The following is a 26,050-nucleotide window of genomic DNA, read 5'->3' as shown; positions in this document are numbered from 1 at the left end:
GGCCGTCTGGGGAAGGGAGAAGAGCAGACAGAGCTTCATAGCTGTGTGCTGGATCTGGCTGGTGTGTGGATCCAGTGGGTGAGGCTGTTTCCCTCTTTCCATTCTCATCAGATGCCCTCAGGGATGGCAAGGAGATCAAGTGGCTAGATGCCATGTACCCAGACCTCCACATGCCCTTTGCACCATCCTGGTCCCTACATTGGGCCTACAGAGATGGACATCTCGTCAACCTGCCAGTTAGCCTGTTGGTAGAAGGAGACATCATAGCTCTGAGGCCTGGCCAAGAATCGTTTGCTTCTCTGAGGGGGATCAAGGTAGCTGGAGGCTTTTCTCCTTCCCTGGAAATGCTGTGGGAGTGTCCACCGGCAATGGTGGGAGGGTCCCTGGGCTTAATCCTGATGCTTCCAGCCCAGCTCTTGGGCTTCTTGGCAAGGGCTCCAGGAGAATGGAGAAAAGCTGGAACATCTTTCTCCTTGTCCTGTTCTTTCTTCTGTCTGGTCCTCAAGCTGCTAGGAATCCAGTCCCCCAGGCCCCACCCTAACTGACTCTGTGCTAACTGATGGTCCCTAACCCAATGAGATGTCTCCACTTAGCCAGAACGGTCAAGGAAGAGTGGCTTCCATGGAACCATTAATTACCCTCGACCTCCTCCCCTTCGTCGCTGGCAGGATGATGAGCACATCGTCTTGGAGCCGGGAGACCTGTTTCCACCTTTCTCTCCGCCCCCCTCCCCCCGGGGAGAAGTGAAGAAAGGGCCACAGAACCCCCAGCAGCACCGGCTCTTCCGCGTCCTCGAGACCCCTGTGATTGACAACATCAGGTGAGGGCGCCGCCCTGCCTTACTCCTGTCCCCTGACTTCTCGGCCCGGTGCCTCCTGTGAGCAGGGGGCGTGGTGGGGCCGGTGACAGGAAGGCGCCTTGTCCATACTGAGGTCCCTTAGCACAGGCATCTCCGGAAGGTCTTCTCTTTAGTGTCTTGTGAGAATTCTTCGACTGGGTGATTGACCCCCTCTCAGTCTGAACTCCGAGGGGGCAGCTTCAGAGGCTGCCACGAGCTCCTGGCCACAGTGACCAGGAGGCCACTTGGCCGGGGCCAAGGAATAGGAGGGAATTGCAGGACCCAGTGATGCTAGGTGAAGGGGTGGGCTTCTGGCCTCTCCCCTGAGCAGGGCTCGCCCGAGTGTAGTATCCCCTCTTTCTGCAGGTGGTGCCTGGACATGGCCCTGTCCCGCCCAGTCACCGCTCTGGACAACGAGAGGTTCACGGTGCAGTCAGTGATGCTGCACTACGCGGTGCCCGTGGTCCTGGTGCGTGAGGCGGGGCCGCACAGGGCAGGGGGAGGGCCAGGAAATGGGGGAGCCTGGGGGCCAGACTCGGACGAGCGTGTGAGTGAAGACTAGAGGGTCCCAGTGTGAGCCGGCCAGTGCCAGGGGTGGGGCTGTGAGTGGGCAGAAGACGGGGAGGCTTAGAGCCTGGGTCTCTCTGTGGGGGATAAGGCAGCGTCTCTCCTGTTCCCGACAGGCTGGCTTCCTCATCACCAACGCCCTGCGCTTCATGCTGAATGCCCCTGGTGTCACGACCTGGCAGTACACCCTCCTCCAGCTGCAGGTGGCGGCAGCCCTCTCCTCTCTGTAGCGCTTTCCTCTTTCCCCTGAGACTGCGTCCCCTCGTGGTGCCCTGACTGCCCCTCCTTCTCTGCAGCCCAGGGGTCTCTTAGGCTTAGCTTCAGAACGCCTGCGTCCCTTCCTCCCTTCCTGCCCCTAGCTGTCCTTTTTACTCAGGGGAGGGCCCCAGGGCCGGGGAAGCCCTTCCCTCCCTCCGGCCGCCAGCACATCTCAGGGAGCCTGTGTGGCTCGCTCCTTCCCAGGTGAATGGCGTCCTGCCCATCCTCCCCTTGCTCTTCCCTGTGCTCTGGGTCCTGGCAACTGCCTGTGGAGAAGCCCGTGTCCTGGCCCAGATGAGCAAGGCTTCCCCCAGCTCCCTGGTAGGTTGTTCCGAGGCATCGGGGCGGGTGGGGGTCGGGGGACAGTGCAAAAAGAACCAAAGACAGGAATGAAAAGAGTCGGCTGTGCCCAGCAGACAGGGCAGGAGTCCAGCCCCACCCCTACCCCGTGGCCCAGCGACAGGCAGGGCCTGGGCAGCTCTCCGAGGGCTTTGCCCTCTCCAGCCAGAAGGGTCTCCAGACCAGGCCCCGGGGGTGGCTGAGTGTCCACCCGGGCTGTCAGCAGACGGGGGATTCAAGGGCTGCCCGGGAGTCCTTCACCAAAGGCGTCGGGAGCCCTGCTGGCACGAGGCCCCACCCGCCAGCTCGGAGGCCTGTGAGAGGCTGGCTGGCGGTTTCCTCCCCGAGGCTCACACCCTCTTCTCTGCACAGCTGGCCAAGTTCTCGGAGGACACTCTGAGCAGCTATACCGAAGTCGTCTCCTCTCAGGTACGCTCACCCAGGATGGATTCTGCTCCAGGCCCCGTACCCCCAGCCCGCGCTCCCTCGGGCCCCTGCTGGAACCCTGGGACTCCCCTACTTTATGGCCTTTGAGCCTCCCACGGGCTCCTGGAGCCCCTCAGTCCACCCGTCCCACATGGGTAATGTGTCACTGCCGTGCTGGACACAGGCTTTTCCACCCAACTTCCTGGTGCTCCCGGACCGTTTCCTCTGTCGGCCCCAGAGGCCATCTCCAGGGAAATACGGCCAAGCCCCAGCTGGCCTCGCGGGCTTTGTCTCTGCCCTCAGGAGATGCTGCGCTGCATTTGGGGCCACTTCCTGCGGGTGATCCAGGGGACGTCTCCTACGCTGAGCCACAGCTCCAGCCTGCTGCACAGCCTGGGCTCCGTCACGGTGAGGGGGGCCCCGTGGGAGGACCTGGCCTCGACAGGCTGCTCTCTGGCCGTGTCTGGTCACTTAAGCGGCCCCTGGCGGCTTGGGGACCTCCAAGGCCCCTTCCCAGTCCTCTTCTCTCCCTGCAGGTCCTGTGCTGTGTGGACAAACAGGGGATCCTGTCATGGCCCAACCCCAGCCCGGAGACCGTGCTGTTCTTCAGCGGAAAGGTGGAGCCCCCGCACAGCAGCCACGAGGACCTAACGGATGACCTGTCCACGCGCTCCTTTTGCCATCCCGAGGTGGAGGAGGAGGTATGGCCTGGGCCCGGCTGGTAGCCTCAGGGAGGGCGAGGCGAGGAGCGGGGAGGAGGGCTCAGGCCTCAGGATCTGCTTCAGAGATGACGCCCTGAGGGGACGAAGCAGCCTTGCCTCACTGGCCCGTGGCAGCCGTCGGGACGCCGGTCCGAGGCCTGTGTTCCTTGCTCTCCTCAGCCCCGTGAACGAGACGCCCTCCTGGCCGGCTCCCTGAACCCTACCCTGCACCTTTCCAATGAGCAGGAGCGCGGCAACTGGCCAGGCGATGGCCCCAAGGCCCCCGAGCCCTCCTCTCACCACAGAGCTCACGGCCGCAGCAAACACCTGTCCGGCTCCAGCGTGAGCTTCAGCAGGGACACAGAGGGCGGTGAAGAAGACCCCGGCAAGGTGAGGGGAGAGGGCGGAGAGCAGCCCGCTTGTCAGCCGCAGGGCGTCCTGGCCTCCCCTGCCGAAGGGGCCACAGGGGTGCAGCCCGGCCTGGACGGATGGAGCCCGAAGCACAGCCGTCTTGGCCTCTGTTCCGGGACCTCCTGAGGCCTCGCCCACGGCTTTTCCGTGAAGTAGGCCCTTCCCCATTTTCCGTGTTTCTCTGATGGTGGTAATTGGTTGGGGCAAGGCCCTTCCTCCTAATCACAACCTTCAAGAGGCAGAGAGCCGGGACTTCCCTGGTGGTCCAGGGGTGCCAGCACTTCCACTGCAGGAGTCGCGGGTCCCATCGAGCCAAGATCCTACATGCCACTCGGCCAAAAACAAAAAAAAAGTACAAAAGACAGAAAGCCAGTGGCTCCTTCTAAAAACGTTTCCCGTGGCCGAGAAAGGTGCTTTGTCGTTTCTCGCTCGGTCTGGACAGCCTCCTCTGAGCTGGTGACAGTGTTGTTGGGCACAGATCCTAGAAGCAGCCAGGAGCCGGGAAGGACAGGGAAGGGGTTTCGAGAGGGATGGGAGAGCGCGAGCATGAGCACGCCCTGCTGGGAGGCGGTGCCTTCTCTCGGGGGCACCCGCCGCATCCCTCCCAGCCTGAGGCCCCTCTTCCCCTCCACGTTTCCTCCAGACCCAGCACGTGCTGGAGGGCGAGACCTATGAGGCCGAGGACTTCGTGTGTGACTACCACCTGGAGATGCTGAGCCTGTCCCAGGACCAGCAGAATCCCTCCTGCATCCAGTTCGATGACTCCAACTGGCAGCTCCACCTCACCTCCCTCAAGCCCCTGGGCCTCAACGTGCTGCTGAACCTGTGCAATGCCAGCGTCACCGAGCGGCTGTGCCGGTTCTCAGACCACCTGTGCAACATCGCCCTGCAGGAGAGCCACAGCACCGTGCTGCCCGTGCACGTGCCCTGGGGCCTCTGCGAGCTCGCCCGCCTCATTGGTACGTGGCCACCGCAGGGGTGGCGGCTGGGCTAGCTGCCGGCCTCTTCCAAGAGGCTGGGCCCCCGGCTCCAAACATGCCAGGCCCGGGCGTGGCCTCGCTCAAGAGCACCAGCAACCCTTTGGGCTTCTGATCGACCCCCTTTTTTTTTTTTGGGCCGTGCCACGAGGCTTGTGGGATTTTAGTTCCCCGACCAGGGATTGAACCCGGGCCCTCAGCCGTGAGAACGCAGAGTCCTAGCCACTGGACCGCCAGGGAATTCCCTGATCATCCCCTTTAACCAGGCACCGCCGCTTGACGGCGCTTCCTCATCCGGGAAGATAACTGCCTGCGGGATGGACACGTAGAGGGAAGCCGCCCAGCCTGCCTGGGGTTCCCTCCCCGCCAGGGAGGGTGGTGTGTGGGGGTGGGCTTCCTCCCAGAGGCCCCGTGCCGTCCCTCCTCCTGCAGGCTTCACTCCCGGGGCCAAGGAGCTCTTCAAGCAGGGGAACCACCTTGCGCTCTACCGCCTCCCCAGCGCCGAGACCATGAAGGAGACCTCGCTGGGGAGGCTCTCCTGTGTCACCAAGCGGCGGCCCCCGCTCAGCCACATGATCAGCCTCTTCATCAAGGACACCACCACCTGTGAGCCTCCCCGGCTCCGCCCGCATCAGGCCAAACCTCCCAGGAGCTGGGCAGGGCGGGGCTCTTTTTAGGGTGTCTTTTTTTAGGGAGCGCTGGGCCGACGAGCGTTAGATTCTTGCCGAGATCTCAAACGTGGCAGAGATTGGCTTCGGGGACGGGGGCTGGGATGGTGGTGGCCACAGATGCTGGGACTGTCTGGAGGACCGGCAGCTTAGAGCCTGCGCTATGCACCCAGTGGCCTTGCCTACAGGTTTGCTGCCATGAGGCCTGGGGAGTTCCCATCCCCCAGGGGCTCCTTTAGTGCCCTTCTCAAGGGTGGCAGTATGTCCCCGGAGGTGAGGTGGCTTGGGCACTCATGGCTTGGCCTTCCTCTCCCCGCCACTGCCCTCAGGCACAGAACAGATGCTGTCCCACGGCACGGCCGACGTGGTCTTGGAGGCCTGCACAGACTTCTGGGATGGAGCCGACATCTACCCTCTTTCGGGTTCCGACAGGTAGCTAAGGAAGCAGACGCCAGGGGCGGGAGCAGTCAGCTCTGGTGGTCTGCCTGCCCGGCTCCCAGGGGTGGGGCATCCCAGGACCACTCACCTCACTTCCACCCCGGTTCCCCGGCAGAAAGAAAGTGCTGGATTTCTACCAGCGAGCCTGCCTGTCTGGTTACTGCTCTGCCTTCGCCTACAAGCCCATGAGCTGTGCCCTGTCGTCCCAGCTCAACGGCAAGTGCATCGAGCTGGTGCAGGCGCCCGGCCGGAGCAGCATCTTCACCACGTGCGAGCTGCCCAGCACCGTTCCCATCAAGCTGAGTGCCCGCCGCGGCAGCTGGAGCTCAGACGGTACCGTGGGCCCTGTGCCCGGGGGCCGGGGGCCGGGAGGGCTTCCAGCAGCCTGGACCAGACCGTAGCAGAGGACCTGGAACACCGCGGTGGCTCTCACTGTCTGGTGACGTGGGCGAGTCCCTTATTCTCATCTATAACCAGGTGCTTTGTCTGCCCTGCTCACGGGTTCACTGTGCCGCTCCAGTGGGATGACAGATAGCAAAGTGCTTTCTTTGAAGCTTATAAAGCAGTAGCGTGTATAGAGCATTAGCCTTATTTGAGTCAGACAAAGGACCGGGTCACAAAGCCTGCTGGAGCAGAGGGACTCAGAGCTCCACCCACCCCTCCCCACTCCGCCAAACACACAGCCTTCTGGGGTCTCATGACCCCAGAGACCATGAACTGAAGCCATTGCTGAGGGTGGGGCCCGCCCCCTAGCCCTGGACCAGGGATTGTCACCTGACTGATGAGTACCTTTCCTTGTCTTTTCCCCTGTGTCTGTTGGCTTCTCTATGTCTTGGTTGTGCATGTGTGTGGCTGCGTGTGTGGTCCCCTGGGGCCCGCGTGCTTATTGACTTGGGCATGGCATCTGCACGTGTGGCCCCGGGCTGCCTCCTGCAATCTGCCGGTTCCTGGGTGTCCTGCCTGGGCCGTGTCCTGGCCGGGCTCTGTGCCTTGTGCCTCCTGAAGAAGGGATCGGGGAGGTGCTGGAGAAGGAAGACTGCATGCAGGCCCTGAGCGGGCAGATCTTCATGGGCATGGTGTCCTCCCAGTACCAGGCCCGGCTGGACATCGTGCGCCTCATCGACGGGCTGGTCAACGCCTGCATCCGCTTCGTCTACTTCTCTTTGGAGGATGAGCTCAAAAGCAAGGTGGGGGAGCACCCCCCCAATGCTCCCACTGACCCTTTTCCCCACGTGACCCTTTGGGCCCATCTGTTCATTGCCATCTTCCCGGTGCAGGTGTTTGCAGAAAAGATGGGCCTGGAGACGGGCTGGAATTGTCACATCTCCCTCACGCCCAATGGTGACATGCCCGGCTCTGAGATCCCCCCCTCCAGTCCTAGCCACACTGGATCCCTGCACGATGACCTGAATCAGGGTGAGGGCAAAGGTTTGGTGTGGACACGAGGTGGGTGTGGGTCATTCCCCTTCCTTGGGGCTACAACTAGAAAGAGCCTCCATGGATCCCCCCCTTGGAAGATGGCTCTGATCTCCCTGCGGCAACGGCAGTCGACGGGGTGGGGGGGGAGGACACCTCGAAACAGGAAGTTTTGCGTCATCTGCAAGGCGAGGAAAGGCCCCCAGAAGTCTGGCCCCAAGGTGAGGGACAGGCTCTTGTCCCCACAGTGTCCCGAGATGATGCGGAAGGGCTCCTCCTAATGGAGGAGGAGGGTCACTCGGACCTCATTAGCTTCCAGCCCACGGACAGCGACCTCCCCAGCTTCCTGGAGGACTGCAACCGGGTACGATGTGGTGGTGGTGGGGTGTCTGTGTCCCCAGAGCCCTGGGGTTGGCCCGTGGCTTGTCCAGGGCAGAGGAGTGAGGGAGGAGGGACCCTGAGGCAATTGGCACCTCTGCTGTCTGCAGGCCAAGCTGCCCCGGGGCATCCACCAGGTGCGGCCCCACCTGCAGAACATCGACAATGTGCCCCTGCTCGTGCCCCTCTTCACCGACTGCACCCCCGAGAGTGAGTACCGTGGTGGCGGCTACTCGGCCAGCCCGGCCCTTGTGTGGAGCGCTGCCAGTGCATGGGCACCCCGCGGGCTCCGGAGCGATGTTGGTTTCCCACGCAGGGAGCAGAGGAACCTGGGCTGGGAGGAGCTGGGGGTCTTGCGGGCTGGAGCCTTGGTGGCCCGTTCTAGGGAGTCAGAAGTGACAGTATTCATACGATGTTCACGAAATTGGGGGCAGGATGGTCCCAAAGAGGGGCCTGTTTTCCCTTGTCTCCTGCTTTGTCCTGGGGGTCTCTGCCCAGCATCCCACGTGGGGCTCGCCTGCCTGACTCTCGTGCCCCCCGACTCTGCCCCCTCAGCCATGTGTGAGATGATCAAGATCATGCAGGAATATGGGGAGGTGACCTGCTGCCTGGGCAGCTCTGCCAACCTGCGGAACAGCTGCCTCTTCCTCCAGAGCGATATCAGGTCAGGGTGACACCCCAGAGCCGGGGGCCAGCCTCTTTCTCCCGGAGACCCCACAGCGGATCTTGCCCTGGTCAGGACCAAGGAACCTGGACTTGGTGGGGAGAAGAGGGAGCGGGTGCTTGCTCAGTCCCGTGGGAGACGGGGTCTTGGCACGCTTCAGCTGATGGGTATGCTTCCCCCCGTACGCTGAGCAGCATTGCCCTGGATCCCCTGTACCCGTCCCGCTGCTCCTGGGAGACCTTTGGCTACGCCACCAGCACCAGCATGGCCCAGGCCTCGGACGGCCTTTCTCCTCTGCAGCTCTCGGGGCAGCTCAACAGCCTGCCCTGCTCCCTGACCTTCCGCCAGGAGGAGACCATCAGCGTCATCCGGCTCATCGAGCAGGTGGGGGCTTGGGGTGGGGGGCGCTCGGGGGCAGGGGGGCAGGTCCTGCTTGGGGCGGGCAGTCGCGACGCAGGACCGGCCTGAGCTCCCAAGGGTGGCTCACCTCCAGGCGAAGCTCTTCCAGGCGGTGGAGTTTGCCTCCGCCCCTCCCTCGCGGGAACATTTGGGGCATCTGGCTCTTGGCCGAAGCTTATCAGCTGTGGGGCCTGAGAGAGACCCCAACCTGCCCCTCCCGGTCCCTAGGCTCGGCACGCCACCTACGGCATTCGCAAGTGCTTCCTCTTCCTGCTGCAGTGCCAGCTGACTCTCGTGGTCATCCAGGTGAGGTGGGGCCAGCACGGGCATCGCCCCTCCCTGCTCACTCCTTCACTCAAGGGCCGGTTGAGAGGCTGGGAGGATGCAGCACAGCCTGGGGGGCCCCCACAGCCTCTGTGAACCCCCCTGGGCTTTTGGAGATGACCCCGCCGGCAGAATAGTGTCCCCTCCAGCACCATCTCCTCTCAGCCAGGACGTGAGTCTCCGTCTGGGCACAGGGCGAGTCAGCCCTGGGGCTCCCAGTGTCTTACTCTTTGCTAGAATCTCATCGTGCTTCCTGGCTTCTCCTGGTTCAGTTCCTCTCTTGCCTCGTCCAGCTGCCGCCAATCCTGAGCACCACCGATATCCTGTGGCTGTCCTGCTTTTGCTACCCTCTGCTCAGGTGAGAGGCCGGGCCACCCCTCCGTGCCCAGGCAGGCAGGGTTGGGATGTCACCAAGCGTCCCCAGGAGCCCAGGTTCAGGAAGCCATGCTCAGTGCTCACTTCTGGTACAGGAGGCCCGGGGGCACCCTCTCCCTTGTCTTATCCCATCTGCCCAGCAAACTTGCCCTCACTCTCAGGACTCCCGAAGTCCTTCCCACATGAGAATTGGGGGACAGAGGGTCACAGTCACCACCCTTCACTGAAGTTCCTGCTTTTCAGCATCTCTTTGCTGGGGAAGCCCCCCCATAGCTCCATCATGTCTATGGCAACGGGGAAAAACCTTCAGTCCATTCCTAAGAAGGTAAGCACCGTGGAGCCCGGTGAGCCTGGGCTTTTCCTGAGGAATGTCGGTATGGAGGGGGCTGAGCCCTGGGGGAGGGAAGTGGGGTTGGGGCGGCGGGAGGAATTCCATCCGAACTTCCCCAGACCAAGGGGGAGGGGTGGTAGAGAGCTGGCAAGATCCTTGCTCCTTATCCACCGGGCCCGCCCACCGACTGAGGACCCCGTTGAATCCGTGTGCCAGAGGGGCGGCTGCCACAGCGGTGACGGGTCTCCTCTTCCCGCAGACCCAGCACTACTTCCTGCTCTGCTTCTTGCTCAAGTTCAGCCTCACCATCAGCTCGTGCCTCATCTGCTTTGGCTTCACACTGCAGAGCTTCTGCGACAGCTCCCGGGTCCGTAACCTCACCAACTGCTCCTCCATCATGCTGCCCAGGTGGGTCCCATCCTGACACCCCCGCCCTGGTTTCCCTCCCCGGGGCCCAGAGGAAGCTGAGCCCACACCTTGCTTTGGCAGCCATGCCGACACGGCTCCAGCCTGGTTTGACGACTTCGCCAACGGGCTGCTGCCGGCTCAGAAGCTCGCCGCCGCCCTGACTGTCCTGCACACTGGTGAGGGGCTCCCCGGGGCTGGTGAGGCACCCTGGGGACCAGGCCTCTGGCCGTGAGAAGTCTGACACCCACCACTGACCCCATTTTCTCCAGTCTTCATCTCCATCACCCACGTGCATCGCACCAAGCCCCTGTGGAGAAAGAGCCCCTTGACAAACCTCTGGTGGGCGGTGACCGTGCCCGTGGTGTGAGTCCTTCTGGGATGGAGGGTGGGAGCAGGGGAGTGGCTGCAGCGGGGCTGTGATTTGAGGGCGGGCTTTGGGCCAGAGGTTGAAGGGTGCCCTCCTTAAGCTGTCCCTGCTGAGAAAAGCAGGGGAGGAAGCAAGAGACCCCGCTGACGCAGGGCTGCCACCTCCTGCAGGTTGCTGGGGCAGGTGGTCCAGACAGCAGTGGACCTGCAGCTGTGGACACACAGGGACAGCCACGTCCACTTTGGCCTGGAGGACGTGCCTCTGCTGACGTGGCTCCTGGGCTGCCTCTCCCTGGTCCTCGTGGTGGTCACCAACGAGATCGTGAAGCTGCACGAGATTCGGTGAGCCACCGGCTGGGTGCCCCCTCTGGGCCTGGGTGTGTTCCCTAAGCCCGTCACCTCCGGGGCACCGTTCCCCTGCCTTCCCACTGCCGTCCCGCCCTCCTCCTCAGGTGTCCTGCCCGTCCCCTCGTCTGGGGGTCTGCGCTAACCTGGACTTTAATCTCCCACCCTACCAGGGTCCGGGTCCGCTACCAGAAGCGACAGAAACTGCAGTTTGAAACTAAGCTGGGCATGAACTCTCCCTTCTGAGCCACTGGCCGTGGTGGTCATAGTTGCTCTGGATCGTAGGGCTAAAGCCAGACCCATTTCTGAGTCTGGGGAGTTGATATCATGAATGTTTCAGGGTTTGCTCTTGCGCCCTATGGCATTGGAGGCCCAACTCCCGGTGTCAGACCCAGCTGTCGTCCTGCCCCCCGGGGAATTACTGAAGAGATGCTGAGCTGTGGCCTTGGTGTCAGGACAGTCTGGCTCTTCCTCACCAGGGGGAGCACCCCTGGACTCTTGAATGTATGACCTCGTGCGCTTAAAAGAGGGGCCCTCAGCCCCCTCCACCTGTGGGCCGCCCCCCTTCAGGGTCACCGAATGCAGCGCCCTCTGCTCTTGGGTTTTCAGGCAGAGCTATGAGCCATGGGGCTGAGCTTCCACCTTTTGTGGGAGAGCAGCCGTGGGAGGTCCGAACAGCTCTCTAGGCCACTGTTGAAGGCAGGGGTGGTGGTTCATCCTCCCTGTGCCCCTCTCATCCTGTATTCCTGGGGCAGGGGCCTGGATTTGGCCCTGAGTACTTTCCCTCCCTTCCTCTGTGGTCAGGGGGGAGCCTCACACAGAAACCTGAAGATGCAGCAGAGCCCCCGCCTGGCCCTGGAACCTCCTCCTGTGCCTGCCCTCAAGCTGGCGGGGAGAGCCAGTCCTGGGGTGCAGCCCAGGGCTCCTTTCAGCCCCGGCCCTAGTTATCCTGTGAGAACGTTTTCACTGGTGTATTATTATTTTTTACTGGAAATGAGCCTTTTAGGAATGAATACAGACTGGTTTGTATTAAAACTGATAAATTCCTGAAGAAAAACCTGTGGCTGGTCCATGAGGCAGCCACTAACGGACCTACCCAGGGCTTCGGCCAGTGACGGAGCCCCTCCGCAAAGGTGAGGAGGGGAGGGCCCAAGCCTTCCTCCTTGCGCGTCAGTGGGAGCGCTCGGGTCCGGCTCAGGTGCGACCCCTGGCTCAGAGGTCCGTGGCGCAGATCCAAACACAGAGCCCGATCACGTGGAATGACACTTTCATTGGTGTTAGTTGGGGGAAGAGGTTACTGGTTACAGAGCCGGGGCCTGGGCCAACCAGGTCAGGCTTCCAGCCCCAAGGCGGGCAGTGGGTGCTCTTGCTGTGGTCCGAAGCCCCTCCCCCACTGCGTCCTCTCAGGCAGTTATAGATAGAATAAATTCCATTTAAAATATATGCATTTCTCTCTGCTTAAAAAATAACATTTACAGTTGGGAACGTCTGGACTTTGGGGGACCTGTGAATCCCACTGTTCCCACCCCCGCCAGCTCTGCCTCACTGAGGGCAGGCAGGGGCGGCGGCGGAGGCTGGCCTGGCCGCTTGTTTACATGTCCTGTGAACACCTGCGGGGGACCAGGCCAGACACACCGCCTCCTCCAGCCTCTGGGCGCCAGGACAGCACAGTGGGTGGCCAGAGGGCCTTGGCACAGGGGCTTGAGACACTGGGGGGACAGAGGAGGTACCCCAGAAGCCCGGCCACCACCTCTTCCTTCCTGGAGAGGAAGCTTTCACCAGGGTCCCTGCCCAAAAGGCAGGGCCGTCCCGTCAGGTTACACACTGGGAGGGGGCTCTGCTGAGGTGTCAGGTTCTGACGAGTCCCCTCAGCTCCCCTGGGGGCCGCCTCCCAGAGCCCTGGTGCCAACAGCCGTTGGCTTGCAGCAGCAGGAGGGACCCCGCTAGGGCGGCAGGGGCGGCGTCCGTGCCGGGGGAAAGGCAGTGGCTGAGGAAGGTCACGGTGGGCACTGCTGCGAGCTGCCAGCAGGTCCGGCTCAGTCCAGCATGGCATCCAGCTGGTTAGCCAGGGCGTCGAACATGGTGCTGATGTCATCCAGGATGTGCTTGGTGGAGGTGCCCGGGGGGCTGCAGCAGGGGAAGGAGCAGGTCAGATCAGCCAGCGGTCCGCACCCTGCCGGCCCAGGGCAAGGGGGCTGCTACCGGGAGCGTGGTTGGTGCGCACTTTGAGTGCGTCTTCTCCTAATTCTCACAAATTCCCGAGGCAGTAGGAGTTACCGTTCCCTTCCTTGCACAGAGACGCTGGGGCTCACAGGGAGAAGTGACTTGCCCAAGCTCACGTGCCTCTAAGTGGCAGCCACCAGGATTCCCTGCAGGTCAGATCCGGGTGACCCCAGGCCCAGGCTCCTCCCATCCCAATAGAGGCCCCCCAGCCTGAGGATCTGCCCAACGTGACGGTGACATCCCCCTCCCGTCATTCCCGGAACCCTGGGAAAAGGCTTCAGGATTCGGGCGGAGCTGCTCTTACGCCGCCTTCTCCCCCTCCTCAGCACCCAGCACCCCTCACCCCTCTCGCTCCTCAGCACCAATGCTCTTCTCCGCGGCCCGCAAGGCAGCTGCCAGGGATGAGCTGGTCTGCTCCAGTCTCTGCTGGGCCCGGCCTGGGCCCGTGGCCCCAGTGTTCTCTGGCCTTGGAGGGGGCACAGGGCGGGGGCCGAGCCGGGGAGCCAGCTTAGGGCCAGAAAATGCCAGCTGGGTGCAGGCCACAGACACAGGCTTGGGGGCTGTTCCTGCAGAGACAAAGAGGTTGGCTTGTGACTCAGCTGGGCTGGGCACGAGCCCTGCCAACACCACCCTCTCCCCGCGGGTCCCGCCTCATACCTGCTCCGGGCACCTTGAGGAGGGCAGCAGGGGGAGCCGGGGGCTCCATCTCCCCGGGCCGCCGACTGTTCTCCAGAGCCGGCCCCGGGCAGGGAGCCATGGGGGGCTGGGTCGGGGGGCTGGGAGAGAGAGGGGCTGGAGCTCCGGGGTTTGGGAGGCTGCTAGGGTCAGGCCGGGGAGGGCTGGCAGAGGCCGAGGGGGACTCGCCGGGGGTCTGCGGGGACAGGGCGGCAGGGGGGCCGGGCGTGGCGCCGGCCACCCCGAAGGCCAGGAGTGCCGTCTGCAGTGGCTCCCTCTCCCGGCATTTGGGCCTCCGCTTAACAGTGTCTGACTCTGTGAGGTTGAAGTCGAGGCCAGCAGGCACAGGCGTCTCCCGGGGTGGGGGGCCCGCCGGCTTGGGCCTCTGTTTGATCGTCAGGTTCCCCTCCTCCGCGAACGGGAGCCCCTCCCCTGAGCTGCCCCGAGACGGGGGTGTCCCCTCGGGCCCTGGGTCCTCCTCCTCTGTGTCCGATGCGGCGCCAGCCGGGGCGGGCAGGCTGGGGGGCTCCGAGGGGCCCGTGGGTTCACTGAGTGTTCGCCTCCGGGGCCCTGGGGCCCCCTCCTTGGGCGCCGGGCTTCCATCTGGCGGCGGCGGCGGCGGCTCCAGGGTGGGGCCGGAGACGGAGCTGAGGCGCTTGGGGGGCGGGGGCGGGGGGCCTTTGCGGCGGGCCCGCAGGGCGAAGGACTGGCTGCGGGGCGCCCCTCGGGTTGGCGTCGGGCTGGGGCTGGTCCGGGCGAGGGCGCTGCGTCCTGGTCGCCGAGTGAGGGTGGCGTAACTGCCCAAGGCACTATCCACCGGCCCTTCGGCCTCCCCCTCGGCTTCCCCCTCGGCCGGGCTGGGGCGGCTCAGGCTGTGGGACCGGCGCTTGGGCCGAGGCGGGTCTGGAGGAGTGGCCAGGGGCCCGGCCAAGTAGGAGAAGGCCCGGGGTGCGCCAGGAGGCGGCCCTGGGGCTGGGCTGGAGGGCGAGCCCTGGGGGTACATAAAAACATAAGGGGGGGCCCCTTGGCCAGGAAGTGGGGAACAAAGCTTAGGGGGCCGCTCTGTCCCCTCTGGAAGATTCCTCTCCTGTGGGGTGTTGGGGTCTCCGCCACTGGGCTGGGAGGCAGGCTGTTCCTGTGAGTGCCCAGACCCCCGTGAGCGTGCCCCGATGCTCTCCTGGCTGGGGGAGCGGGCAGGAGGCAGGGGGAGCGGCTCGGGGCCACCCCCTGCCATGGCCGCCTGTAGCTCTGGGCTCAGCTCGCTGCCCTGGAAGGTGAGGAGGCGCGGGCCAGCCACAGCCGGACCGTCCCCATTCTCCAGCCCCTCGATGGCCATCAGCTCCGGGGCCCTGGCCAGCCGGCGGCCGCCGTCACCTGGGGCCTCCCCCTGCAGTAGGCCCCGCCGAAGCTCGGCCAGCCGCTTCACCCCCAGCATGAGCTTCTTCTGATGACCTGGGAGGGGGGGATAGAGGCGGAAGGGTTAGCTGGGGCTGGGAAGGGTCACCCTCATCCCTCCTGGACCCCCGAAACATTCTGGAGATCCTCCAGGGCACGCGGGGGCCCAGCCAGAGGCCCAGGGCAGTCCTCACCGAGCTTGTTGACCCCGATCTCCTGCAGCTCCTCCCAAGTGAGGTCGGCCACCAGCCCCATGGAATCGTAGCCGCTGCTCACCAGCTGCTTGTGGTACTGCGGCAGCCCCAGCGCGCACAGCCACTCCAGCAGGTCTGCCTGCAAAAGCAGCACCGTCGGCCCCCGAGCCAGGAAGGCAGTGCAAAGCCGCAGCTGAAGGTGGGAGCCCGTGCCCGTCGCCCACTCACCGGGATATAGTTGGGTAACCACTCGGCGATGCTGAGCTGGGCGATCTCTGAGGCGATCTTCTTCCTGTGCCCGGGCTTGGTCACCCCGATGGCCGTCAGGTCCTGCCACACAGAGTCATGCCATCAGGCCTCCTGCTCTGCCCACTGGTTCCTGCACTGCCCTCCCGCTGCAGCACCTACCTCGGGTGTCATGCGGCTGATAGTTGGCACGTCATAGCCAGCCTGCAGAAAGTGGGCAGTGTAGCCCTCCAGCTGGAACTCGCTGAGCCAGTTATGAATGGCCTGAGCGTCCTGTGGTGTGGGGGGAGGGGTGAAGGTAATGGAGCTGAGTCTGCTGGGGCGGGGGCAGGGGCAGGGGCGGGGTGCCAAGGCCACAGACCTGCCACTGACCCCAGCCTCCCCAGGGGCCTGGTCTGAGAAGGGACTTAAGTCCACACTGAGGCCCATCCCAACCCCTACCCGCAGCCCACTCCCCAGTGCAGGTCACACCTTCCCCTCCAGCAGCTGCTCCGGCCTCACGTCCTGGGTGAAGAGCTGCTCCCCGGAGCGGTAGTTGGCTAGAGGGCGGTGGTTTGGGTTGTCTTCAAGGAGGGAGAGAAATGGAATCAGGGTGGCAGGACAAAGGGGTGCCAAGCCCTCAGCCTCCCCACCTGCACCGCTCCTAGCCCACCCAGGTCCCAGTCTCCCTTCCTACCTGCCAGGGACGGGGGGTGCAGTCCTGGCAGCACCTGGTCCTCTCCAGCAGAGGGCAGTGGCTGAAGACAGGGAAGGAACTGACTCTCACTTGGGGAACTGGCAGCGGGTGTGGGGGGCCCGGCCCTGGTCCCAACCAACACCCCCCCCCGCCCCCCCACCTGGGCATTCTCAATCAGGAGGCCGGTGCTGTGGCCGTTGGTGCCCTCGGAACTCTGTCCGCTGCCAGCACTGCGGATGCTGCCCACGCTGCCCTCGCTGCCCACACTGTTCCTGTCACCTGCTGTGGGGGGCAGAAACCAAGGGGTTAGAGCCCCAGTTGGCCCTGCCAACAGCTGACTGGCAGCTTGCCAGAGCCAGATGTCTACCCCAGTACCCAGCACTGCCCCCCCAGGAGGAGGTACCTGGGCTGTCTGGGCTGAGGCCCACCCGAGGCAGCTGGCCATAGGTAAGGGGGTGCAGGGAGTCATCAGCAGGGGGCTGTGGTGTCCTGGAGAGGCCTGGGCGCAGGGTGGTGGACGCACAGGGGAGGCGGGGTGCAAGGACGCCCGCCCGCTTGCTGACCACTTCCACGATGCCCGGGGGAAAGTAGCCCACACGGTCCGTGCCCCTCTGGCTCTCGTGGATGTGGCCCTTCCAGCGGCCGTCGGGGTGCTGCTCAAGCACCTGTGGCAGAGGGGCCGGGGGCCGGCGAGGCCGCGGTCACGTGCTGCACCCAGCGCCCAGCCCTGCAGCTGCGGTCCAGCTCTTCCCCTCCCCCCGGGGAGCTGGCCTCTGGTGCCCAAGCTGGCCCACAGTTCTGGCCCTGCCGCCAGCATCCAGCCCAATCCCCTGGGTGCCTCCAGGGCATACCAACAAGAGTCTGGAGTCAGCCTGGGTTCAGGTCCCAGCTCCACTGCTTGCTAGCTTGCGACTTTGGACAGACTGCTTTCATTCCCTAAGCCTCAATTTTGTCAGCGCCAAAAAGGAAATGGTAAGAGCACCTACCTTACCTGGATTGGGAGGAACTCAACGAGGTTGTGCCTATAAAGACCCTAACACAGAGCCTGATCCCCAGTAGGTGCCCAAGGAGGTGACAGCAATCATTGTGTCTCAAAGGAACGCCTGCATTGGGTCCTCACCGTGATGACGTCCCCTGCCCGGACGTTGAGGGCAGTGGGATCGTGGAGGTTCCAGAAATCCTTGAGTGCTCGGACCTTCAGGATCCCTGAGGCCTCTAGAAGAAGGAGGAGGACAGGTGTCATCTGAGGGTCCTTAGGGCATCTTCCCACCCCTCCAGTCCCCTGTTCATGACCCCCCAGACCAGCCCGGGGCCCAGGAGCATGGCATCCTCTCCTGCTCCGCTCCCTGGGACCCTCTGGAGCGGCTCCGGATGCCCTGGGCTGGGTCTTCTCCCCACACGCTCACCCCGCAGTAGCTGCTTGATTTCACGGCTGGCCTGGGAGGTGGTGAACTGATTCACGATGTCCAGCGCCGTCTGGTTATACGTGTTCCGTATGTTCACGTCCACCCCACCCTGGGTGCAACAGTGCGGGGTAAGCCTGTGCTGGGCTCCTGGTTTGTCGCGTCTCCCAATTCTCACAGCTACCCAGCAGGTAGTTACTATTTTCAGATTTTACAGATGAGGAAGTGGAAGCTCAGAGATAGGGTCACAGGGGTCCACACCCGCGGGCTGACCAGGGGCCCACACGCACCTCCAGGAGCAGCCGCACCACCTCGGTCTTGCCATACAGCGCGGCCTCGTGGAGAGCCGTGCCTGTCTTGGTCTGGCGGTTGATCTCAATCCCAGCTCTCAGGAGCTGCCTGTGGAGGGGAGGGTGAGTTACTGGGGCAGAGGACAGGGGATGGGGAAGGAGAGGAAGCCGATTGCTGGGGGCTGGGAGAGAGACCCAGAGCGAGGGTGAAGAGGGCAGCAGGGCGGGGCACTGAGGGGACATCGCCAGTCCCAGCGGAAAAGGATGAGGATGTTGGGGGGGCCCCGGTGGGTACCTGATGACCTCTCTGTGGCCGTTCTTGGCAGCCAAGTGCAGGGGTGTGGTATAGTTGGGGTCACACGGGTCCTTGGCCTCCCCCTCCAGCAGTGCCACACATAAGTGGCTGTTCAGTAACAGCTGGGCCACCTGCAGCAACCAGCACTCAGGTAGGGCCTCCTCCTGAGACCCCAGAGACCGCCAGAACCCAGTACCCCAAGGGCGGCAGGCCCTACCTTGAGCCGTCCAAATTCGCAGGCCAGGTCCAAGGGCGTCTTCTTGGCCTTGTTGACCAGGCACGGGTTGGACTGATGCTGGAGGAGCATTTCTGACTGGGGTGGAGGGAGCCAAGTGAGGGGTCTGGCCTGGCCGCCCCCCGTGCCAGCCCCCCTCTCCCTGCCCCCGCGCCCCTGTAGGCTGGCAGGGTCACGTACCACTTCATAGTGTCCGTACTGGGCAGCCAGGTGCAGCGGGATCTGCCCATCCAGCGAGGCGGCGTTCACGGCCGCAGAGGCCCGCAGCAGCAGCCTCACGGGCTCCAGCCGGCCCTGCCAGGCCGCATAGTGCAGCGGGCGCATGCCTGCCAGAGGGAAGGGGGTTCTAAAGGAGGTCGAGGGATGGCGTGGGGCCGGAGGAGGGAACCGAGCAGGGTCTGGAGCCACCCCAGCTGGCGGGGAGAAGCGAAGCTGGCTTCACCCGGGTTTGGTCAGGGAGAGGTCCGGCTGTCTGGGGCTGAAGCCAGAATCCCACCTTGTCCACCACGGATGAGCTGGTGACCTTGTAACGGTGATGTAACCTCAACTTTCTTACCTGGATAATGGGACGTCAGTACCACCCACTACCCCAGAAGGCTGTGAAGACTGAAGAGGTGAAGCATTTGCAAGTTCAGAGAAGCTATGCCAACATCTATTGGCGTGGCTACGATGTAGCAGGGGCAAACTCTGACCACAGGGTCTGGGGTGCGGGCACACGGGGCTCTCACCATTGCTGTCCTTGATGTCAACGGTGGCCTGAGCCTCCAGCAGCAAGGCTATGAGCTCCAGGCTGCCCCCCAGGGCGGCGTGGTGGAGAGCCGAGAACCTGGTGTGGTGGGACACAAGGTCGGGGGTGTCAGGGAGCGGCCCCCCGCCCCCAAATCCTGGTCTTTCACAGCAGCCCCATCCTGGGGGCCGTCAGGGATGAGTTATTTGCCACTGCACCCCCGGCCCCCCCCCGCCAGCCCTGCCACGGGAGCAGAGCAGCCGGGCTGCAGCATGAAAGGGCTCAGTGTCTGCGCTGACAGGCCTGTTTGTCTGGCCTCCCTCACAGCCGGCCCAGGGGAGGGGGCCGTGGGAGCAGGAGCCCGAGGGCTCCTACCCTCCAGGGAGAAAGGGGGGCCCAGCAGGAATCTGACCCAAGGCGGCCTCTCAGAGAGGCACCAGGGCCCCCTCCCCTCCCTCAGGGATAGCTCCACGGGCAGGCACGCGGGCAGGGCCCTGAGCTCTCGGCAAACACGCTTCAAGGGCCAAGTTTGAGAGGGGAAGGGACTCTAGGCCCCAGGTCTTTCCACTGCCCTTCCCCCCCCCCCCCAGTTTTCAAGAGGGACAGGGGCTCCCGCTCACCCATCAGCATCCTGGTAGTTGACGTTGAGTCTCTTCGTGGAGCCAAGGAGCTCTGGGGGTCAGAGCGGGAGGCATCAGGGCACCCTCGAATGAGCCGCCCTTGCCCACACCTGACCCAGCGCCCCCTCCCCGCCCACCTCCCGCCTCCAGCTGACCTCTTGGAGTGCAGGAAAGCATCTGCCCCATGGCCCTTTAGCTGTCGGTCCCTATGGCTTCCCACCCTGGCCCATCAGCTGGAGGGCGCCGCTGCAGCAGTGGCCTGGCTTCCCTGGGCCCCCAGCCCCGCTTGTTTATAGGGTCAAAGGGGGCGGAGACGGGGGGGACTGGCATGCTGTGCCCTCAGAGGACAGTCCCACGAGCGCATGGTTGGCATTCCTGCCTGAATGGACCAAGGAGTGAGCCTCATTGTCCCACGGGCTGAGGGGGCTGGGAGAGAAAGGAGAGGGTACCAGGAGCTCGAGAGTAGAGGGCGGATGCCAGGGCTGGACTCAAAGGCCACACTGCCCGGCCCTGGGTCATCCCTGAGCGGAGCATAGTGGGGAAGGTGGCGTCACACAGACCTCACCACGCCCTGGCTCTGCCACATACTAGCGGTGTGATCTTGGACAAGTCACTTGACCTCTCGGGTTGTGTCCTCATCTGTAAAATGGGCTGATCACACAAGTTGCTCACGGGGGTTGTGAGTACAATGCCTGACCCTTGTGAAAGACGGGAGCTCTCACCATTCAGCACTCCTTACATGTTACCCATTATTACCAAGAGGCTGTCCTCCAGCGAAAGCTGGTACAGTCCCCCCAGGGCCCCTGTCAGGGGAGTAACTGCTGACTCTGCACCCACAGGCTCCTAGCAGAGAGCTCTGTGCCCCGGGGAGCAAGGGGAGGATGCTGGTTCATCCCCCTCTCGGTGACAGGGACGGGGTTCAGACAGGTGTGCTCCACGTGTGAGCCAGGGGGTGGGAGGGGGTGGGCCCCGAGGAGTGTTGCAGAGGGGAAGGAGAGTGCCTGTCACAGGCGGGCCCCTGCCTCCTGCTGGAACCCACCCCTGCCGGGAAGGAGGAGGCCTGGCTCAACCCGGCTGGGCAGGGCGCCAAGCATGCTGGTCCAGGCCTGCCCCCCAGGCCCTGGTGGGCCCCTGAATACCCCAGCAAGACAGGGCCTCATTCCAGTAGGGAGGGACCAAGCCTGCAGTGAGGAGCACAGGATGGGAAGGGGGAGACAGCTACGCTTAGGGCTGAGGCGAGTGCGCTACAGCGAAAAGGTAAATACGGAGTCAAAGAGTGACGGAAGAGGTGAGGGGGTGGGGGCCACAGGAAAGAAACCCAGGCCTCCCAGCCTTCCTGTAGCCCCCTTGGAAAGTCCTTGTCACACAGAACCATTCAGGGCAGTGGAAAGAACAGGGGCCCTAGAAGCAGGAAGTGCGTGATTCAAATTCTTCTCCCTCTTACTGGCTGTGTGACCTTGGCCAGCCCTGGTACCTCTCTGAGCCTCAGTGAAGACAACGAGGTCAAGCAGGGAAGAGGCACAGAAAGTCCCTCCAGCTACTGCCAGCCTGGACAGCCTGGGCTGGGGCAGCTCGGCGGTGAGAGGCAGCCCCTCCGGGGAGTGGCAGGACAACATGACAGAAGGGACAGGAACAGGGGCAGGGCCAGGCTGGGTAGCTCTGTTCTTTCCAGAACAATGGGCGGAAAGGCGGTGGGGAGAGGCTCAGAGTGACTGAACTGGGGACCTTGGTGGGAGGGTGGAGGGTCCTAGGTTCTTGGCAGTGGCTCCCGGCACTTCCCCTGCGGTACAACCTTCTTCCCAGGCCTGGCTCTGCGGGTGGAAGGGTCGCTCCTCCTGATTTAGGCTCGGGCAGAGGATGTGAGCTCAGCAGGCCGCCCCCAGCCCACTCCATTTCCTCTGGCCAGAGAAGGAGACAGCTCAAAAAAGGGGGCAGGGGAGGGTGGGAGGAAGGGCAGAGGCAAGGCCAGGGCAACTGTAGCCCTCTCCTCCCAGCCACCTGCTCCCTGAAGAGGACCTGGGTAGGCAGGGAAAGCCGGCCCCCAGTGACCAGATATCAGATGCAGCAGGCTGAGGGAGCACCCCTCTCTGGACAGCCAGAAAGCTTTAGCCACCGGCAGAGGGAAAAGAGGGAGCCCTGCCACCTCCCTTCCAGCAGTTTCCTTTGCCTTTCTGGGTATGGAGCAGGAGTTTCCAGCCTCCCTTCTCAGAACTGCTTCAGAATCACCTGAAGAACTTTCGGATTTGCAGAGTCCCAGGCTCTCTGTGATGATTCTGTAATTCTGGGAGAGACCGGGGAGTCTGTACTTGCAGAACTATCCCTCGGTAATTCTGATGGGCAGCCAAGTGCGGCAGCACAGGGCAGAGGGCTCAGGCTTGTCTTGGATCTGCCACACAATGGCCGTGTGACCTTGGGCAAATCACTAACCCTCTCTGAGTGTCAGTTTCCTTATCTGTAAAGTGCATGTAGAAGTACCCATCTCCCAGGGAATGGAGGGGATTACAATATTTCATAAACTGTAGGGTCTGCAAAGGTCACCTTGTGATCTCCTTTTTGTCACCAGTTTTCCCAGCTTCTCAGAGGACTGGGAGGGGGGACAGGTGGTTCCAGGACCCTATCGCTCTGTGCCTGTGCCTACACTCTGTGCAAGTCCCCTGGGGAGTGGGGGGAAGGATCATCTTCCTCCACAGATGTTTCCCCCCTCTGGGCACAGGGGACCTTCCCGGAGCCTAGGAGCCTAGCTGCAAGGTTTCTGCCACCAGCCTCCAGCCACTTGCCCTCCTGAGGGCCTCACTTTGAGGTCTGAGGCCCCAGGGCTGTGAGGCCGGCAGCAGCTCAACCAAGGCCCTACTGGGCAGGTTGCCAAAAGCAACACAGAGGTGAGGGGAGGAGGGGCAGTGGCTCCCACCCTGGGGCCTCCAGGGCCCTCCCTGGACCCTCCTTGGCACCTTCCCCCATCGGGCTCACCCTGCATCCACTCCCCCAGGGCACAGAGAGCACCCCTCAGGATTCCATCTCCCTACACCCCGGGTGTCCTGCCCTGGCGTGTAAGTGGGGACACTCACACACGTGCACAACTCCCAGGCCCTTAAAATCCTTCCTTCCGGCACCCCACGCTCCCAGGTGTGGGTGGGGATAATTGGACATCTTCAGGTAGCCTGGGGGACTCCTTCCTGTGCAGAGGGCCAAGCTGTGTCTTGGGCTAGAGCCCCAGCACTCCAGAAGGACCCTCTCTCCCCCAGCCCAAGTCTGGTGGCAGGAGCCATCTCCTGTCCCTGCTGGTCCAGGAACTCAAGGGGACAAGTCCAGTGTCCTCCTGGGACAGTCCAGAGAGCTTGCCCTGAAGCCCAGAGGTCTACTCTCCTTGCAGGGTCTCGCTGCAGAGGTACTCAGGAGATGGAAGTCAGGTGTGACCACCTGTGCACAGAGCTCCCACAACCTTGTCGACTAGAGACCCCAGGCTGCAGAGAGACCTCCAGAAAATTAACTTTGGACACCCCCCGCCAGGGGACACAGGCAGATAAGTCAGGGGGATGGGGGCTTTCGTAAGCAGTTAGATAATGTTGAACTTTGCTTTAAGCAGAATTCCCTTTAAAAAGCCATCTTACAGATATCTCCACAAGCTGACAGAAACACAGAGATGCGCTGGTTGAACTGGGGGTGGGCGTGGAGGCTGAGCTCTAGCTATTCAGTCTTTCCCAACTCACTGCCAGAAACCCCACGGCTCCAAAGAACACATTGGAAAAACCACCTGCTAAAGGCAACTCCATGAGGGCAGGGCTTTTAGTTTGTCTTGTTCACTGCTGTGGCTCAGTGCTCAGAGCCTGGCACACCATAGGCACTCAAAAAACTTAGAATGAATGTACTTCAATCCTTTTACTTTACAGGTGAGGAAACTGAGGCCCAGAGAGGTAAAGTGACTTGCCTAAGGGTTCACAGCAAGGGGGACCCAACTTCCTCACTGGCTCTCCCACACAGAGGCACTCCCACCCCAAGTCCCCAGGTCGGAGTGACCGCCCAGGCCTCTCTCCACAGCCTGGCTCTCCGGGGAGGGTCTTAGCTGGAGAGTCACCCCGTCAAGTACTCACTGGTCTTTGTGGCCTTGACCTTAGCCACCAGTTTCTGCACACCAGTCACATCTCCATTCTTGACGGCGAGGATCAGGTCCTGTTCTCGACCCATCCTGGTCCCTGGGCTGGGCTCTGAGCTCAGGAGTCCAGGGCAGAGGCAGGGAAACGGGTCTAAGCCGAGGTGTCAGGGTGCCATCCCTTGGCCCTCTGGAGGGCCAGGCGTCCAGGGGGAGTGTGTCTGGTGTCCCAGGCAGTGGGCTTCTTGTTAGGCGCTGACGGGTACCCCCTCAAGGTGCTTCGTGAGCTGCCACCACAAGCAGGAAAGCTGATCTCTGAGGGGGCAGAGGCTGTGTGGAAATCTGAACGGATATCAGCTTGCAGCTTCCGACAGCCCAGGGATGGGCCAGGACTGGGGGCGCCAATCTTTCCAACGTGGCTCAGGAGCACCAGTGCCCACCCAGAGAGCAGCCAGCATTCCCTCACACCTCAGTCAGCAGCGGTGGACATGTCTCAGGGGTCTGCAAAAGATGTGGTCCGCTGAAGGTCTGCTGAAGGCTGGGCCAGAGTCTGTAAGGGTCCCAGAAGCAGGGCTCAGAGAAAGAACAGACAGGGCTTCCAGGGAGTCCCCCACTCACCCCGGCTGCCCTTCTGAGTCAAGGGAGGGGCTGAGCCACTCAAAAGGGGGAGGGAGCCGCCATGCATGAGAGGAGTATTTGGAAGCGGGGAGGTGGTGTTCTGGGAGGGGGAGGCTGAGTCACTGAGGCCCCAGGGCCTGGCAGCACCTCAACCTGGGGCAGGAGGGGCCCTGGCAGCACGACACTGGGGCAGGTCGGGCCAGCAGCCTGTTCTCCACAGCCTGAGGCTCTGACACCCACAGACAACTGGTGGGCCAGGAGGTGGGGCCTGGGAGGGTCAGGCACAGGCAGATGGGCAGGGGTCACTCCCTGTGGAAGGTGCCTGCCCCCAGAACCTCCCCTATCCGAGCTTTGCTGTAATAGCTGGATGCCCTAGCCCCAGGGCTCTTTATGAATTCAGAGGGTGGACTGGGGAGTTAGGGCCCCCCATCTCTGGCGGGGTGTCTGCCTGCAGGACAGGGAGGCTTTACAGCACCTGTTGTTGACCCATCCTCACCCCTTGTGTGGGATGGGGAAGCAGCTGGGCGGAGAACAGAGGTGAGAGCCCGGGCACTGCTGGTAAATGGGGCTGCCTGCCCTCCCAAGCCTGAATCTGAGGCCCAGAGCCCAGACTTCACTTTGGAAAAGCTTACGTCAGTTCCTAGGTGGCCGAGAATTTGTTGCCCGAGTCCTGTGGCATGAGACCTGTGCAGGCCTGGGGCCCTAGCTGGGGTCCTCTTACTCCCCAAAAGTCCCAAGCCCAAACCAGATGGCACTCCAGCTCAAGGCCCGCGGCCGACATTGGGGGAGGGCGCCCCTGGCAGTGCATGGGGTCGGGCTGGCTCCCCCGCCCCCCGGAATGCCAGTCCAGCGCCGCGCAACCCCCCAACCCAGCCCAGCCCAGGCGGACCGGGGAACAAAGCGGCGGGAGGGACCGGGAGGGCCAAGCGCTGGAGGAATTGATGCGGGAAGACGGTACAGGGGAGCGAGGAGGACGGAAGGACACGACAGATGAAGGCGCCCGCGGATCCCGCAAGAAAAGTTAGTTTGTGCCCGCCCTCAACGGTGCTGACCCCCAGATCAGTCCCCGCAGTCTCACCTCTCCCAGCCTCCCCGCCGGGGATCCGGCAGGTCCTGCTCGGTCCCTGGCACTCTGGACGGCGGCTCCCACTGCCCCCCTTACCCTTTTTCTCCTCCTTCTCCTTTTCCAAGGCCGGCTCGGCGCCTCCCGCAGGAAATCCCGCCCCTCCCCCCTCCCTCCGGCCGGATCGGGAGCGGAGGGACCGTCCCGGCAGCGCAGTCGGACTGTCAGTCAGTGCCTACGGCCCCGCCCCGATCCGCGTCAGGCCCCGCCCCCTCTCTCTGGTCCAGACCGAGGACGCTGGCCGGGTCAGCGCATGCGCCCAGGTGAAGCGGCGTGGGTGGGGCCGAGAGTGCGCGCAGCTGCCTCCTGGCTGTGGAGCCCCGGGCGACCCGGGGCTCTAGAGTTCAGACCGAAAATGGTGAGATACCCTGTTTGTGACTGGGTGGGACAGAAGACGTGATGTGAAGGGATCTGGGAACCGAGACCCAGGAATCCCACTTGGGAAGACCCCCTTCCTCTTTGACCCTCGCCCTTCCCGGGACTCCCGCGGCGACCTCCGCCCGCAGCCAGAGTCTCCGACCGACAGCCACTGGTCGGAGCAATGGTGCCACCTAGCGGACTGTGTTGGAACGACCCACGGTGGCGGCGGCGGGGACCCCAGCCTTGAGGAGGTG

The 26,050-nt window shown here is 63.3% G+C and overlaps 2 protein-coding genes across 9 annotated transcripts in view; one reads left to right on the top strand and one right to left on the bottom strand.

The window, feature by feature from the left end:
- TMEM94 (transmembrane protein 94) overlaps window positions 1-12,633 on the top strand; it is a 36,216-nt gene extending 23,583 nt beyond the window's left edge. The window contains exons 6-32 of one of the 5 annotated variants that reach the window (XM_079904304.1): window positions 112-314; window positions 669-820; window positions 1,205-1,307; window positions 1,522-1,608; window positions 1,868-1,984; window positions 2,375-2,431; window positions 2,732-2,836; window positions 2,965-3,129; window positions 3,376-3,519; window positions 4,184-4,499; window positions 4,950-5,123; window positions 5,515-5,617; window positions 5,739-5,956; window positions 6,629-6,810; window positions 6,901-7,039; window positions 7,288-7,403; window positions 7,528-7,627; window positions 7,973-8,081; window positions 8,276-8,465; window positions 8,709-8,786; window positions 9,077-9,162; window positions 9,423-9,504; window positions 9,770-9,918; window positions 10,000-10,094; window positions 10,188-10,281; window positions 10,456-10,626; window positions 10,803-12,633. In XM_079904304.1, the coding sequence (XP_079760430.1) occupies window positions 112-314; window positions 669-820; window positions 1,205-1,307; window positions 1,522-1,608; window positions 1,868-1,984; window positions 2,375-2,431; window positions 2,732-2,836; window positions 2,965-3,129; window positions 3,376-3,519; window positions 4,184-4,499; window positions 4,950-5,123; window positions 5,515-5,617; window positions 5,739-5,956; window positions 6,629-6,810; window positions 6,901-7,039; window positions 7,288-7,403; window positions 7,528-7,627; window positions 7,973-8,081; window positions 8,276-8,465; window positions 8,709-8,786; window positions 9,077-9,162; window positions 9,423-9,504; window positions 9,770-9,918; window positions 10,000-10,094; window positions 10,188-10,281; window positions 10,456-10,626; window positions 10,803-10,875 (3,608 nt within the window). In that variant the 3' untranslated portion in view covers window positions 10,876-12,633. Of the gene's footprint in view, window positions 1-111; window positions 315-668; window positions 821-1,204; window positions 1,308-1,521; window positions 1,609-1,867; window positions 1,985-2,374; window positions 2,432-2,731; window positions 2,837-2,964; window positions 3,130-3,309; window positions 3,520-4,183; window positions 4,500-4,949; window positions 5,124-5,514; window positions 5,618-5,738; window positions 5,957-6,628; window positions 6,811-6,900; window positions 7,040-7,287; window positions 7,404-7,527; window positions 7,628-7,972; window positions 8,082-8,275; window positions 8,466-8,708; window positions 8,787-9,041; window positions 9,163-9,422; window positions 9,505-9,769; window positions 9,919-9,999; window positions 10,095-10,187; window positions 10,282-10,455; window positions 10,627-10,802 lie in introns of those variants that run through there. The other 4 variants (XM_079904302.1, XM_079904303.1, XM_079904301.1 and 1 more) reach the window with 4 other exon arrangements.
- Window positions 12,621-25,639, bottom strand: CASKIN2 (CASK interacting protein 2). Of its 4 annotated transcripts, XM_079904307.1 has the most exons (21): window positions 25,392-25,639; window positions 24,164-24,245; window positions 23,697-24,010; window positions 19,609-19,660; window positions 18,990-19,087; window positions 18,442-18,587; window positions 18,244-18,339; window positions 18,027-18,157; window positions 17,732-17,840; window positions 17,445-17,553; window positions 17,159-17,253; window positions 16,442-16,703; window positions 16,199-16,320; window positions 16,039-16,099; window positions 15,834-15,925; window positions 15,525-15,635; window positions 15,345-15,446; window positions 15,117-15,255; window positions 13,510-14,979; window positions 13,196-13,418; window positions 12,621-12,756 (listed from the first exon to the last, which is right to left on the bottom strand). In XM_079904307.1, the coding sequence occupies exons 3-21, from the start codon at window positions 23,788-23,790 to the stop codon at window positions 12,666-12,668; spliced, it is 3,603 nt and encodes a 1,200-aa protein (XP_079760433.1). In that variant the 5' UTR covers window positions 23,791-24,010; window positions 24,164-24,245; window positions 25,392-25,639; the 3' UTR covers window positions 12,621-12,665. The 4 variants fall into 4 exon arrangements, with proteins under 4 accessions (XP_079760433.1, XP_079760435.1, XP_079760432.1 ...); XM_079904309.1 differs by having other exon boundaries at window positions 23,697-24,196; XM_079904306.1 differs by having other exon boundaries at window positions 23,697-24,245; window positions 25,476-25,639.
- Window positions 25,640-26,050: the final 411 nt, after the last annotated feature.

Source organism: Stenella coeruleoalba, assembly GCF_951394435.1.
Source record: "Stenella coeruleoalba genome assembly, chromosome: 19".
Taxonomy (NCBI): Eukaryota; Metazoa; Chordata; class Mammalia; order Artiodactyla; family Delphinidae; genus Stenella; species Stenella coeruleoalba.
This window is presented reverse-complemented; position numbering and strand designations above follow the sequence as displayed.

Bases quoted from the DNA above. Each gene is read 5' to 3' on its own strand.
- CASKIN2 (XM_079904307.1), bottom strand. From the start codon at position 23,790: ATGGGTCGAGAACAGGACCTGATCCTCGCCGTCAAGAATGGAGATGTG. The intron at 19,661-23,696 runs GTGAGTACTTGA...TCTGACCCCCAG, and splicing joins GGTCAAGGCCACAAAGACCA to AGCTCCTTGGCTCCACGAAG. The intron at 17,841-18,026 runs GTACCCACCGGG...TCCCCTCCACAG, and splicing joins GGCCACAGAGAGGTCATCAG to GCAGCTCCTGAGAGCTGGGA.